Source organism: Hemiscyllium ocellatum, chromosome 28 (assembly GCF_020745735.1).
Source record: "Hemiscyllium ocellatum isolate sHemOce1 chromosome 28, sHemOce1.pat.X.cur, whole genome shotgun sequence".
In the NCBI taxonomy this organism is placed as follows: Eukaryota; Metazoa; Chordata; class Chondrichthyes; order Orectolobiformes; family Hemiscylliidae; genus Hemiscyllium; species Hemiscyllium ocellatum.
Genome location: NC_083428.1, coordinates 12,213,261 through 12,227,901, shown reverse-complemented (window position 1 = coordinate 12,227,901; position 14,641 = coordinate 12,213,261). Strand labels below are relative to the sequence as shown.

The 14,641-nt window shown below is 41.9% G+C and overlaps 1 protein-coding gene across 1 annotated transcript; it reads right to left on the bottom strand.

Annotated features, from left to right (window-relative positions):
* Positions 1-519: 519 nt before the first annotated feature.
* rps15 (ribosomal protein S15) lies at positions 520-10,946 on the bottom strand. The gene is made up of 4 exons (XM_060846428.1): positions 10,898-10,946; positions 10,122-10,210; positions 6,673-6,907; positions 520-677 (listed from the first exon to the last, which is right to left on the bottom strand). Exons 1-4 carry the CDS (start codon positions 10,898-10,900, stop codon positions 564-566), a joined length of 441 nt encoding a protein of 146 aa, XP_060702411.1. The 5' UTR covers positions 10,901-10,946; the 3' UTR covers positions 520-563.
* Positions 10,947-14,641: the final 3,695 nt, after the last annotated feature.

Genomic DNA, 14,641 nt, shown 5'->3' with positions numbered 1-14,641 from the left:
AGGTTTCTTTACAATTGTTCTCAAATGTCTCCACTTGAGACAGATTTCAGGCATTCTATTCCTTCAAAGATTTCACCCAGCACAGACCTCCCCATGGGAGGACAGAACATAAGGAATTCTGATGCCAATTATCAGACATCTCCACAATTTCACTGAATTATCAAATCTAGCCCCTATGGCTCTGATCCATAAAGCTGGATGAAATTGGGCTACTGCTCAAATTCTCGATCTATCTGCTGTGAAAGAGAGGGCTCATTAGTCGTCAGCTATTCCCCACATATACAACGAGTCCTCAAAAATGTTGCAGAACAACTTAGAGATCACGAGTTGTGCTTGAATTCTCATAAAAAGACCTAAAAGGATCAAAGCAAAAACGTATTTAAACTTATTGCAAAAAGACCTAAGCAAAAGACAAACAGAATGCCTGATAAATGCAGAGGAAATATTTATATTCCAACCTAGAGTGCAAGAAGCGAAAGCTGTTAAACTGCTCATCCAAAGAATAATGACAAAGTTAAATTCAGTGAAATAAGTTTTATTTACACATTTCCATTGCAAACTGTTTACTTCAGAGGAATGAATCTGGAGGAGTGAGTGGCACCGATACCAGGTCTGCCGTGCTTCACAGGCTTGTAGGTGATGGAGAACTCGCCAAGATAATGGCCAATCATTTCAGGCTGTAAAATAAAAGGGTAAAACTCAGAAAAGAATTCAAAGCAATTTACTTTAACTTCAACAATTATAACAGGAGTTCAAGACACAGCTAGATTGGACTCAACTGTTAAAAGGACAAAATACAGTTGTGATCTGTATATTCTCCTTCACCTTGTAAATGCTCAAATGAAACAAAGTTAAATTATTGCTTATGATGGCTTCTATGTTTCCGAGAAAAACTTATACCTTTCGATCTTTAAAAGAAGTATAATGATATTGACTTTATAAAATGATGGCACCATGAGCTGGATACAAAGAAAAATGGAGGCAGGAGTATAAAAGCCAGTAATTCGGTTAGTGCCGCACATACAACATGAGGCTACACATCTAGTGTATACACACGATCAGTGCATCAACGCAGATCCCATCACTGACTTCTGGTTTCAGAAGGCATAGCGTCAAAGCAGAAGAAAAATAATAAAGAGGATGCACAGCCTTTACAACACATAAAAATCCCACAAATTTGGTAAAGATTGTAGTCGTAATTAAGCAAATGATTAGCTGTCTCTTGACTGAAATAAGTTTGCCTGGACTTACTAAAGGTCAGATGTACCTTACTGTCCAACTGCACTGACATGACATTTTAGTTTTTGAAACTTTCATTGCAATGTACGACCAGGAGTAGGCCAATCAGTCCAGCGAACCAGCTCTGTCATGCAATTTGATCAGAGTTAACCTCAATGCAATATGGGTTGTTCTGGTATAACGCGTGCTGCATCAATGTAAATTGGCTATAATGTGATTGACAAATTGTGACCTCTGTTTGGATAACCTGAATGGGTATAGCAATTTTATACAGCAGTTTCCATAGCATGAGGTTGCAGAGGAACACAACTGATGCATTATAGCAGAACAACCTGTATTCCTGAAATGTATCTATTTCACCTGCTGTCAGTCTCCAGAGATTATCAATTTCTGTCATAAATATACATAAAGGCGGAGGTTCCGCAGCCCTATTTCAAACAGTAGGATGGAAAGGTCAGCCACTTCTTTACCCTCATCAATAAATGTAACATGGCTTCACTCCTCCTCCACCCTTTTCATAAGCCTACAGCACAACTACGTTTTGCATGGAGAATTATGCTATGATAATGAAGTTGACTTGCTTTCAGATATTGTTCCTCAAATTGTGAAATATACACACTGTTTTTCCAGAAGCATTAACTAATCCATATGCCAGCAGCCCTTTCTGCCATCTAAATTAGTCATGAGAAAAAAATGGCTTTAAATTGTAACAGATTTCTCTGGTGTTAAAAGCCATTCTGTCAACACTACAATAACTAAAACCACCAAAGATAAGGAGAGATCCAATTCCATTTCTCTGAAGACAAGGTACAACTTGCACCACACAGTGGCAGATTGGCAAGTTACGCCAAACAGTTCCATGCCATAGTAAAATAGATCTTCTTGTTGCAGTTACAGTGTAAGTAGTTTCATCAATGCAGCTCTTCCCCATCACATCAACAAAATTCTACAGCACAAAATAGGTCAGCCATCACCATTAAACCTGCACCTATGACTTTTTTCCTGTAAACCTCTGAGACCTTTTTATTTTGTATTATTTTATAACAAAGATCAAATTTCAGTCCACTATTAAATTTCTAAATTAGTACATAATTTCTGGTGTTACAAATATTTTACTGCAATGATCTACAGCTTTCCTTTGCACAAGTGCATTGGCAGAGCTTTGTAGATATCTTCCCAGGCAGCCATTAACGGGCCTTAATCATTACAATGATCCTCCCATGGATTTGTTTTTAAATGGTACAGATTGACAAATGCCTTGGGCAGACTGGAATATGAACATAATTAGGTTAAGCAAACAGCAGGCACTGGGAAAAGAGATGAATTATTTGGCACTGATTTCCCTTCCAATGACCTGCTTTTGTATCCACAATATATATACAGCTGGTCTAGTTCAGATTCTGGTCAATGGTTACCTGTGGATATTAACAGTAGGGGATTCAGCTATAACAATGCCACTGAATAGTTCAATGGGGTGATGGTTCTATGCTCCTTATTGGAGATTTCACTGTCTGACACTTAGATGACAAGTGACCTTTATGTCACACCTCAGCCCAAGCCTGAATATTGTCCACATCTTGCTGGATTTGGAAACAGACTGCTTCAACATGAGTTGTCGCTAGTAGTGCGAAACATTGTTTGCTAATGATTCCACACCACCGTCTCAGACCTCACGATGACAGGAAGGTAACTGATAAAGTTACTACCTTGGAGGAATTCTTACAGAAACATCCTGCTGAGATGATTGACCTTTAAAACCACAACCATCTTTCCTTGGTGCTAAGTATGACTCTAACCAATGGAGAGCTTATCCACATTTCCAACAACTCCAGTTTTGCTAGGGTTCCTTATTGCCATTTGTCAGCAAATATAGGCTTGATGTCAAGGTCAGTCACTATCACTACCCCTCTGCAGGTCAACTCTTTTGTTTACACTTGGACCAAAGCTACAACGAGGTCAGAAGCTGAATGCCTAGCAAAACCCAAATTGGGTGTCAGCAAACAGGGTATAATGGAGTAAAGAAACTTGACACCATCCATTACATTACTGATGAGGACGACTGATATATTGCTATACCTGAGCAACTTCCCACACTACCAGGCAGATACCACTACTGTAATCATCTCGGAACAACTTTGCATAAGTCGCAGCTAGGCCTGAAACACAAATCTTCAAAACTAGTTCTGGATTGCTGTCAAAGCCCATAGCCTTTGCAGTAACTAGTGCCTTCAGCCATTTGAAATATCATGTGGAGTGAATCAATGTGGTTGAAGACTGACATCTGTGGTGCTGAGGACCTCAGGAGGAAACAAAGATGGGTCACTCACTGGGCACCTCTGGATGAATACAGATCTGGAAACAGACTTGTCTTTTACAATAAGGGGTGCTAGACTTCCCCAGTATGGAGTATGGGCTTACTTGTGGAGGGTTCTCTACCAGAGAGTTATGAATGGTGGTAGCCTATAAAATAACTCTCAATGTGCAGAAGGACTGCAGAGCTTAGATCTGATCCGTGGTTGCTGGATCACTTAACTTTGTCTTACATTAAGCTGCTTCCATTGTCTGAAGTGCTAGTCTTGTGCTATAGCTTCACTAAACTGACACCGGCTTCTGGTATGCCCTCCTGTACTCTTCAATGAACCAGGGTCGATTCCTTCACTTGGCCAAGTAATAGAGTATCAGCTATACCAACCACGGGATTACAGAACGTTGTTGAATACAATGCTAATTACGACCCACAAAACACCATTGTCAATTAACTTTGACTTGCTATCCCTGTTTGAAATAAAAGTCATTCAGCATAGTAGTAATGCCACACAAAACTATGACGGCCACCTTCAATGTGGAGATCTACCAAGATCATCATAGACAGACATCTGACATAGGTAGATAGGTGAGGACAAGGGAAAAATACACTTTCCCTAAACTGGTTACCTCACCACCTGCTGCAAACCCAGTCTAGCACCTATGGGATGCATCCTAGGCTCCTAAAAGTAGCGCCTAGACAGACAGCGGGTGCACTGGGCAGTAACAGTCCAAGAATTCTTAAGATTCTGGAAATGTCTGATTCTGGGCATTAAACTAATTGGCCTTTAGTTACTAGTTTACTGTCACTTTTCCTTTTCAAATAAATATTTTACTTTGACATAAGGGAGTCCTCATGCATAAATCTTGAAACACTGGCATTGAAGTTTAGCAGATTAAACAGGGAAAACAAATGGAATGTTGGTGTATATTCCAAAGAAAATGGAGTATAAAAATAAGGAAATGAGAATTTTCCAGCAAATTTGTGGAATTCTTTACTGCAGAGGGCTGTAGAGGCTGGACCATTAAGTAAATTCAAGGCTGAGATAAACATAAGGAACCAAAAGTGGTGCAGATAAGATGAGGCTCATCAGATTAGCTATAATCTCACTGATTAGTGGACTACACTTGAAGGGCAAAATGGCCTGCTTCTGCTCCTAGATCTTTCTTGTGCCCTTTAAGACTATCCCAGTTTAGTCAGCTGTGGTCCTACCAAATCACTCTTGGTAATGGACATCTCACTGCCCTGAGTGCATTCTTCAAGGATTGTTCAAATGTAGGTGTGCTCAGAGGGAGCAGCAGATTTCCTTGCCCAGATCTAACTTGATACCAGGAGACTTGATGAGGTCCACAGTAATGTTGAGGACTTCAAAAGCAACTCCCTCGCAGACTGTATACCATTGTGCCACCACCTCTGGAGGGTATGACCTGTCATGGATGGCCCGGCAGCGTCTTGGACACTGTAAGGTTCAAGCCCCTGTGAACGACATTTTCAGGCACAAGCCCTGACACACCAGTGATTTGTTTGCAGGATTGGCAGGTCTTTCTATTGCTGTCATTTCCAGTGACTTGCGTCAATGCTGGATGGTCCGTCCAATTTCAATCCTCTCAAACACTGGTACTTAAGAGGCACAACACATTATTGTAGGCCTGAGTCACAGATGAGAGCAAGTGTGAATGGCAGATTTCCTCCCATCTAAAAGAATATCAGTGTATCAAACAGAGTTTTCAATAACTGCTTCATAATCATCATTAGACTAGTTTTCATTCTAGTTTTATTACTCAAATTCAAATACTACCATCTGCAATGGCGGGAATTCAGCAAATGGCCTCATAGCACTAGCCTCTAAACTACTGGTCCAGCATCAATAACACTCACTGTCACCTCCCTCCTAATCTGAAACCTGATTGGCTTCAATATATGCAGGCAGAATTTCAGGGGGTCAAGGTTATTGTTAACCAATCATTTTGCAACACTGAATGAAGTGCATATAGTGCTCAGAACTTAGCATTTGAATGAATTGAAATTATTTTCAGGAGGTTTGGGATCCCACTTGTACTGATAGCCATCACAGATACACAATATCTGAGCCAACTGAGGACAACAACCTCAGTGGCAGAGGTCATTAGAGGGTGTTAGAGACAAAAGTTTTCAGTGATCAATGCAACAGAAAATGGTAACATCCTTCCAGGAACTTTAGCATAAGATTTATTGTTTTCTTTTTCAAAAAGTACTGGGTGGGTAAATTTCAGCTTCCAGTGTCAGGAAATGGGAACGTGGGAATGGTAATGTTGGGTTTCTGTCTATGACCTATTGTCAACATCAACAAAACAGAATATTTACATTGGTCACCTCAAGTAATCACTGTAAGGGTCAGTACATCAACATTACATTGTGTATATAGCAATACACTACAGAAACACTCCATCTTTTCCGAAGTACCCAGGATCTTAGGAAGGCAATAGTTCCCAGTTGCTTTCACAATAGCAACACTGCAACCAATCGGCACCCTTTACTCATGTACTTTAAGCTGTTGTGATTGTTTGGAATTTGGTATTCACCTGTTTGTCTTGGTTAGTGTGAGATGAAAAGTTTTGGCAACAAGTCTCTCAGCTCAACAATACTGAAAAACATTGTTCTTTTTCATCCAGGCTGCTGACCCTGCTTTTTCTAGTAGAATGAAGCATCACAGCAGACTTCGCCATTATAAGAAATACTCAAACGTTTGACAAAATGGAAAAGGGACATGAGATTACTTAGAAAGCTTTCCTAAAGAGCCAGCAAAGGCAAAATAGGTTAAATTGTCTAATCAGCAGAAAGAAAATGGACCAAATGTCCAACTTTTTTGCTGTAAAATTCTATTGTTCGATTACAGCACTGTCCCCAATGGCATTGCCCAAGATTACCTTTCTGCACATCACCTATTGGCAGCAACAGAAAATGAAATATACCCACAGATGAAACAAAAATCATGGTCATCTATTTGGACTCAAAATTGAAGCAGCTAATGCTTAACAATGCAACATATGATTCTGTGGTTAGTTTTCAATATTGTATTCCGCCTTCGTCAAAACAGGTATTAAAAAACTTGCCAATGAAAACACAATTCAGGAGCAAATTCACCTTACCTTGATTTCAACCTGGTTGAAGGTTTTGCCATTGTACACACCCACCATACTACCAACCATCTCTGGGAGGATAACCATATCCCTGAGGTGAGTCTTGACGACTTCTGGTTTCTCCATTGGAGGAGCTTCCTTTTTGGCTTTGCGCAGCCTTTTCAGAAGGGACTGCTGCTTACGGCGCAGGCCTCTGTTCACACGCCTCCGCTGACGAGCACAATACAACTGCATCAGCTGTTCACTGAAAACAAAAGCAAAAACTCAGCGCAAACTCTCAACAATAGGCTCATTAATTTATGTTTAGTGTAGCTTGCAATAGCATTGGGCATTTCCAAAAGCCTAACCATTTTAAAACTAGACCATATTACATCTTTTGTGCAATACATGCTGCTTCTAAGTGAGTGCCAGGATCAGATGGCAGCAATTACTCGGGATCATGAGTTCAAGAGAGGGGAAAAGTTTAAGGGAGATATGCATGGAAAGTTCTTTATGCAGAGGGTGGTGGGTGCCTGGAATGCGTTGCCAGCAGAAGTGATACAGGCGGACACAATTGCATCATTTAAGATGTTTCTAGACACATACATGAATGGGCAGGGAGCAGAGGAATACAGATCCTTAGAAAACAGGTGACAGGTTTAGATAGAGGATCTGGATCTACGCAGGCTTGGAGGGCGGAAGGACCTGTTTCTGTGCTGTAATTTTCTTTGTTCTTTATTCAATGGAGATAGAAATTTGTTGGTTGCAGTCCCAGTTTGAAATTCAGAGTATGTGATCTAATTGCTTTAATGTAAGTTAATGTATGCAAATTACTGCACTTCAATCAAATTCTTTCGATCATTCCTGCAGTCAATGAGAGGAACAAAGACAGCAGACTGTGCACTCAAGTCAGAAAAAAAGGGTGCAATCTCACACACTATCCAAGATTTGCAATTTTTGAGAAGATTTGTAGTTCAGGTTGTAGGTTTGCTCGCTGAGCTGGAAGGTTTGATTTCAGACGATTCGTCATTATATCAGGTAACATCATCAGTGAGCCTCTGGTGTTCTGTCCCACTTTCTATTTGCATGTCTTGGTCTATTAAGGTGGGTGATACCATTTCCGCTTCCAGAGATTGGTAAAATGGGTCCAAATCAATGCGTTTATTGATGGAGTTCCAGTTAGAATACCAGCCCTCTAGGAATTCCCATGTGTGTTGCTGTTTAGCCTGTCCTAGGGTGGATGTGTTGTCCCAGTCGAATTGGTGTCCTTCTTCGTCTGTATGTAAGGATACTAGTGATAGTGGGTCATGTCTTTTGGTGGATAATTGGTGTTTGTGTATCCTGATGGATACTTTTCTGCCTGTCTGTCCTTGCAGGGTATTCCGTAAATGACATTAGTTTTGCTGGTTGTTGGTACAAGGTCCTTTAGGTTCATCAGTAGCTGCTTCAGTGTGTTGGTAGGTTTGTGGTATACCATGACGCCAAGTCTGGTAGTCATCTCTGAGATGTGTTTGATGTATGTTAGTGTGGCTCGGGTTTCTGGGCGTGTTGTGTCTGCTTGCTTGGGATCATCGTTTAAGAATCGGCAGACTGCATTTATAGTATACCCATTGTTCTTGACTACGTTGTATTTTTCTTCTGCTGTTCATAGTTCCTGGGTGCTGCAGTGTGTTGTGGTACCAGAAAGATATCACCCACCTTAACAAACCAAGACACAAATAGAAAGTGGGCCAGATCTCCATTGCTTCACCGGAGGCTCACTGATTATGTTACCTAGCATGGTGATGAAATGTCTGAAAACAAACCTTCCAGTTCAGCGAGAAAACTTACAACCAGGGTTTGCAAAATGTCAACAGATACTGTGACACTCCATGTCCCCTCCAAATAAAAAGTTAAAACCTTTGTGTCAAGCCAAAAAAGTTGAAATAAATCAACTAATCAAACTGTATTCTTGACACCAAAAACATAGCCATAGATCATTCTTCTCTACTGTATAAATCCGGATCAAAACGTGAGGCACTGGAAAAACACAGCAGGTCAGGCAACATCCAAGGAGCAGGAGAATTGACATTTCAGGCATGCTTCCTTAATCAGGAATGTGGTTGGGTGGGGGCTGAGAGACAAATAGAAGAGGGTGGGAGGAAAGTAGCGGCAAAGATAATAGGTAGATCCAGGTGGGGGTTGATGCTGATAGGTTGGAGCAGAGGGTGAGGAGCAAATAGGTAGGAAAGTAGATAGACAGGTGGGACAGTCCAAAAGGTTGGTGCCAAGTTGGAGGGTTGGATCTTGGAATGGGGGGGGGGGGGGGGGGGGGGGGGGGGGGGGGGGGGGGGGGAGAGAGAGAGAGAAGAGAAGAATGTGGAAACTACTGAAATCAACATTCATATTGTGTGGCTGGCGGATCCCAAGATGAAAACTGAGGTGTTTTTCCTCCAGGCATCAGGTGGCTAGGATTTGGCAGCGGCAGAGGCTCAGGACTGGCATGTCCTTGGCAGAATAGGAGGGAGAGTTGAAGTGGTTGGCCACAGGGCAGTGGACTTGTTTGGTGCATGTATCTCAGATTTTCTCTGAAATATTCTGTGAGTTGGCATTCTGTCTCTCCAATGTAGAGGGCAGTGGATGAGGTGCTCAGATGTGCAGGAAAATCTTTGCTGGATGTGGAAGGATTTTGGGGGCATTAGGTGGAGGTGAGGGCACGGGGAGGGGGGTTTGGAACAAGGTATAGTCCAGGTAGCTGTTGGAGTCAGTGGGTTTGAAGTAGTTGCCTGTGTTGAGTTGTTCGCTAGAAAAGGATCCTTCCACAGCCAGCAAAGACCTTCCAGCACATCCAAACACCTTACCTATTATGTCTATTACTCTCAATGTGGTCTCCTCTATATTGGGGAGATAGGACGCCAACTCATGAAATGTTTCAGAGAACATCCCTGGGACACATGCACCAACAAACAACCTCACCGCCCTGTGGCCGACAACTTCAACTCCCCCTACAACTCCACCAAGGACATGCAAGTCCTGGGCTACCTCCACCGCCAAATCCTAGCCACTCAATGCCTGAAGGAAGAACGCCTCATCTTCTGCCTTCGGACCCTTCAACCACAAGGCATCCACGTCAATTTCACCAATTTCCTCATCTCCCATCTCATCCCAGGTCCAAGCCTCCAACTTGGCATCCCCCTCTTGATCTGTCCCATATGTCCATCTTCCTTCCCACTTATCCACTCTGACCTGCAACCATCACCTGCATCTACCTATCTCCTTCACAGCTACCACCCTCCCAGCCCCACTTACCCTCTCCTATTTATTTCTCAGATGAAGGGCTTATGTTCAAAACGTCAATCCTCCTGCTCCGCGTGCTTGACCTATGTTTTCCCAGCACCACATTTTTCGACTCGTGAGTCCAGTATCTGCAATCCTCACTCACTCCTAGTCTGTATAAATCTTGTACAACAGAAGTTATTATTTAACACATTGCAACTTACTGGGACATATCAAGGAGCTGATCCAGGTCAACACCTCTGTAGGTGAATTTCCTGAAAGTCCTCTTCTTCTTCTGTTCTACTTGGTCAGCCTATGTTAAAAGAAATCATATAAGATAAGCAAAATAAGCAATGCTACAAATACATGAGCTTAAGACACATTACTGTCAGAAAAGTTGTTTGGACACAGGGACAATCCACGTTTTTAAAATGAATGTAAATTATGTGTTGTAAAATACATCTAGTTACATTTTTCTTTGTTTCAAAAACGTTTGATGCTTCCAAACAGATTGTATGATATCGTGCAACCAATTTTTATTCCCTTTAGCAGTTTGCTGATGTTGGACAATACACAAGTTATCCACAGGATCGGGGTAAATAGTGCAATCTATTCGATTCTGCCTTTAGGAAATCTCATGCCTTGGAGCCTGAACTCCATAAACTTAAATTCCACTATCGGATGGTTCTCACAATTGCACCAAGCTTTAAAGCACCCACCCCATCACCAATTTTAAAATGGCACCAAGTTTAAAATAAGCTTATTCCAGGGTTAAGGAGTAAGCGCACTTTCGACACTATTAAGCAGCCCTAGGCCCACAAGAGACCCGTACTGACTCGATTGATATAAATTGGTTTTGCAAAAGATAATCAGCCCACATTATAGTCCTAACTCCGTTCTATGATAGTATCGCCGATACGGAGGTTCCGTTATTAATTAGAGCACGGATGGACAAGGATTACATTGGATCATCCCAGCTCTATCACACACAGACACCCACCATTTTCACCCGCTCTCTCTGGAAAGGACAAATCTCGTTTCCGCTGCAGCAAATATCGCGGGATTTGGGCTCTAAACCACTGCGCACGCGCAAACCAGGCAATGCCTGTGATGTTAATTCTCTTTGTTAAAAATCACACAACACTAGGCTATAGTCCAAAGGGTTTATTTGCAGTTTATTGTCTTTTACTGAAGAATCCTTTTCATATCTATCTTTTCTAATGAACCGGTTCAGAGATGGTATTACCAGGGTTGGAGGATTTGAGCTATTGGGAGAGGCTGTATAGACTGGAGCTGTTTTTCCCTGGAGTGTTGGAGGCTGAGGGGTGACCTTGTAGAGGTCTACAAAATCATGAGGGGCATGGATAGGATAAATAGACAAAGTCTTCCTTGCTGAAAAGTGTGGCACTGGAGAAGCACAGCAGGTCAGGCAGCATCCGAGGAACAGGAGAGCCACAGTTTCAGGCATCACGTTCAGGAATGTGATGAAGAGCTTATGCCTGAAATGGTGACTCTGCTCCTCCTCGGATGATTCCTGACCTGCTGTGGTTTTCCAGCACCACGCCTTTTGACTGTAATCTCCAGCATCTGCAGTTCTCACTTTCTCCAAGGTCTCACTTTCTCCCCCTGGGATGGGGGAAGTGTAAAACAAGGACATGGTTTAGGGTGAGGGGAAAGATTTAAAAGAGACGTGAAGAGAAACCTTTTCATGCAGAGGGTGGTGAGTGTATGGAATCAGCTGCCAGAGGAAGTGGTGGAGGCTAGTACAATTACAATATTTAAAAGACATCTGCATAGGTATACGAATAGGAAGGGTCCTGAGGTGTATGGGCCAAGTACTGGCAAATGGGACTAGAGTAATTTAGGATATCTGGTTCTATGCTGCTGTACATCTCTACGACTGTGACCTCTGGTGCAAGTGGGGATTTGAACCACTGCCTCCAGTCTAGGGATGGAGACACTACCATTGCACTATAAAGACAAGAATCCTTTTTAATAAATGAATTAGTAAACCTGGTCTTTTAGTTACCCACACCCCACCAAAAATATACTACATAGTACTCATAACACCTGGGTGAACATACTTGAGTACCACAAATACTGGTATATAGATAGAAACATTTGTCCTGAAACATTAATGCTAACTTGTCGTCGCAAATGCTTTTCTAGCAATTTAGTATTAACGTTTCAGGACAAATGGCCCCTTCCTCAGACCTGCTGAGCTTTTTCAGCAATTTCTGATTTACAGCATGCACTGTTCCTTCAGTTTATTTTGTGTGTAGGTAGACCTGGCTTTATTTAGTGGTCTCAAAAATCATATTATTGCACATACCCTGTATATAAAAGGTCTTTTTGAGTTCTTGTGGTGTAATGATAAGCTCTTCATCATTCCTGATGTTATGTCCAAAATATCATTTCACTTGCTCCTTGGATGCTGCCTGACCTGCTGTGCTTTTCGAGCATCACACTTCCGCCTCTGATCTCCAGCATCTGCGATCCTCACTTTCTCCTAGTGCAATGATAATATCCCAACCTGTGGGCCAGGAGGCCCAGGTGTAGGTACCACTTACACCTGACATTTTTCTGAATAGGTTGATTTTAAAAATCTAGTGAGCACAAAAACGGGGCTCTAAGGGTTCATTTAGAAGAGTGGTAGTGCCCCAACATCTTTGCCAGGAGGCCCACTTTCAAATTCTACATTCTCCAGAGGAGTGCAATAACAATTCTCAAAATCAATGCTCATGTAAATCAGAACGCAAACTGGAGGTACAATATCTCATCTTCAGACTAGGCACTTTACATCCTTCTGGACTTCATATTGAGTTTAACACCTTCAAATTGTAAACCAACTCCAATTCTTCCCTTTCGTTTAGCTTTACTTGTTACATTCTGTGTCACCAGGTCCTTTCTCCCCTCCCCCACTCCAGTGGGACTGTCTTTTAAGACACACCATTCTTCTGCCAATCTCACATTCCGATCATTTAGTATGAACATCTTTTCTCCCTCATCCACACACCCCAACTATAGCATAAATGCTGCTTGCATTGCATTTCAGCTCTGAACATTAGACTCAAAACATTAGCTTGCTCTCTCTCCATGGATGCTGTCTGATCTGCACTGGTTGCTTTCAGCACCAATTCTAGAATCTGCACTAATTTGCTCCTTCAATTCTCAATAGATTGATTAGAAAATATTCATGACAGCTCATGTGCCGTAGTGGTAGTGTCTGCCTCTGAAGTAGAAGGCTTGGATTCACTTTGTACCTGTTCCAAAATGTTTCACCACATATCTGAACCAGTTACTTAAAATTATTGAGCCTGGGTACTTACATCAATTCTATCATGCTTGGAGCGCCGGAGGCTGAGGGGTGACCTTATAGAGGTTTACAAAATTATGAGGGGCATGGAAAGGATATTTACACAAAGTCTTTCCCTTGGGATGGGAGAGTCCAGAACAAGAGGGCATAGGTTTAGGGTGAGAGGAGAAAGATATAAAAGAGACCTAAGGGGCAACTTTTTCACACAGATGGTGGTACGTTTATGGAAAGAGCTGCCAGAGGATGTGGTGGAGGCTGGTACAATTGCAACATTTAAGAGACATTTGGATGGGTATATGAATAGTAAGGGTTTGGAGGGATATGGGCCAGGTGCTGGCAGGCAGGAATAGATTGGGTTGGGATATCTGGCTGGCGTGGACAGGTTGGACCGAAGGGTCTGTTTCCATGCTATACATCTCTATGACTCTATGCCTCAACATGCTATACTCATTAATCAGAATCAATTTTTCCTCCTGTAAACATCTTTGACATACCTTACAGCAGGGCGCTTGGTCAAGCAGGCACTATAAGCTATGCTGCTAAGATCCACAGGAGTTAGGGCATGCCCAATTCTAGCACTGGATGCTGTTGACATTTCAAAATGGTGAGCAACACCTTATTTCGGCACATATATCAACCCATCTTGGAGGAATTTTTCAGGTCAACTTGTATGCCAACATCTAAAACTGAAATAATACCTACATTTATTTAAATGTTGAAAAAAATTCTTTCTGACCAAGGGCGAACTGAGTTTACCTGCTACTTTGTACTCCTTCATTGCATGCGCTTCTTCAAGGTGAGATATCCAACCGACCATGAGATGTTTTTATGGAAGTCACATTCTGTTTCGCCTCTTGTATCACATCAAACCGCCTCAGTTTATTTTTTTTTTTACTCACTACATGTCTACTCTGCAGACCTGTCTGAGGAAAATAAAAACTGGAACATAGGTAGAGACCAAGCAGAACGCTCTCTGCCTTTCCCTTTTTGCCTTTAAGACACTTCAAACACTGACACAAGTTTTTGGTCACCTGTCCTAATGTTGCCTAATAAGAACAGAAAAGGCTGGCAAAACTCAGCAGGTCTGGCAGTATCTTCACTAGAACCACAGAGGAGTCACTGGACTAAAGGTGCTTTCTTCCCACTGATGCTGCCAGACCTGCTGAGTTTCACCAGCAATTTTTTTTGTTTCAAATTTTCAGCACCTACAATTCTTTATTTTATTGCTTAATAAGGCTCAGCATCAGATTTTGCTTTGTAATACTGCTCTGAAGCAGTTGGTTTATTACATCAAAAGCACTACACAAATGCAATTAAAGCAATGAATAAAATATTGGAAAAAAATGGAAATGCACTAATCTAGCAGTAGTTTAAAAAGTTTAAAGGTATTTCAGTTTTGAGAAATAATAGCACAAGTAGGTTCAGCAA

Excerpts from the sequence above, each read along its gene's own strand:
- rps15 (XM_060846428.1), bottom strand. Across the intron at positions 6,908-10,121 it reads CAGCTCCTTGATATGTCCCA|TGAACAGCTGATGCAGTTGT; the intron begins GTAAGTTGCAAT and ends TTTTGTTTTCAG. Across the intron at positions 678-6,672 it reads TCAACCAGGTTGAAATCAAG|CCTGAAATGATTGGCCATTA; the intron begins GTAAGGTGAATT and ends TTTATTTTACAG.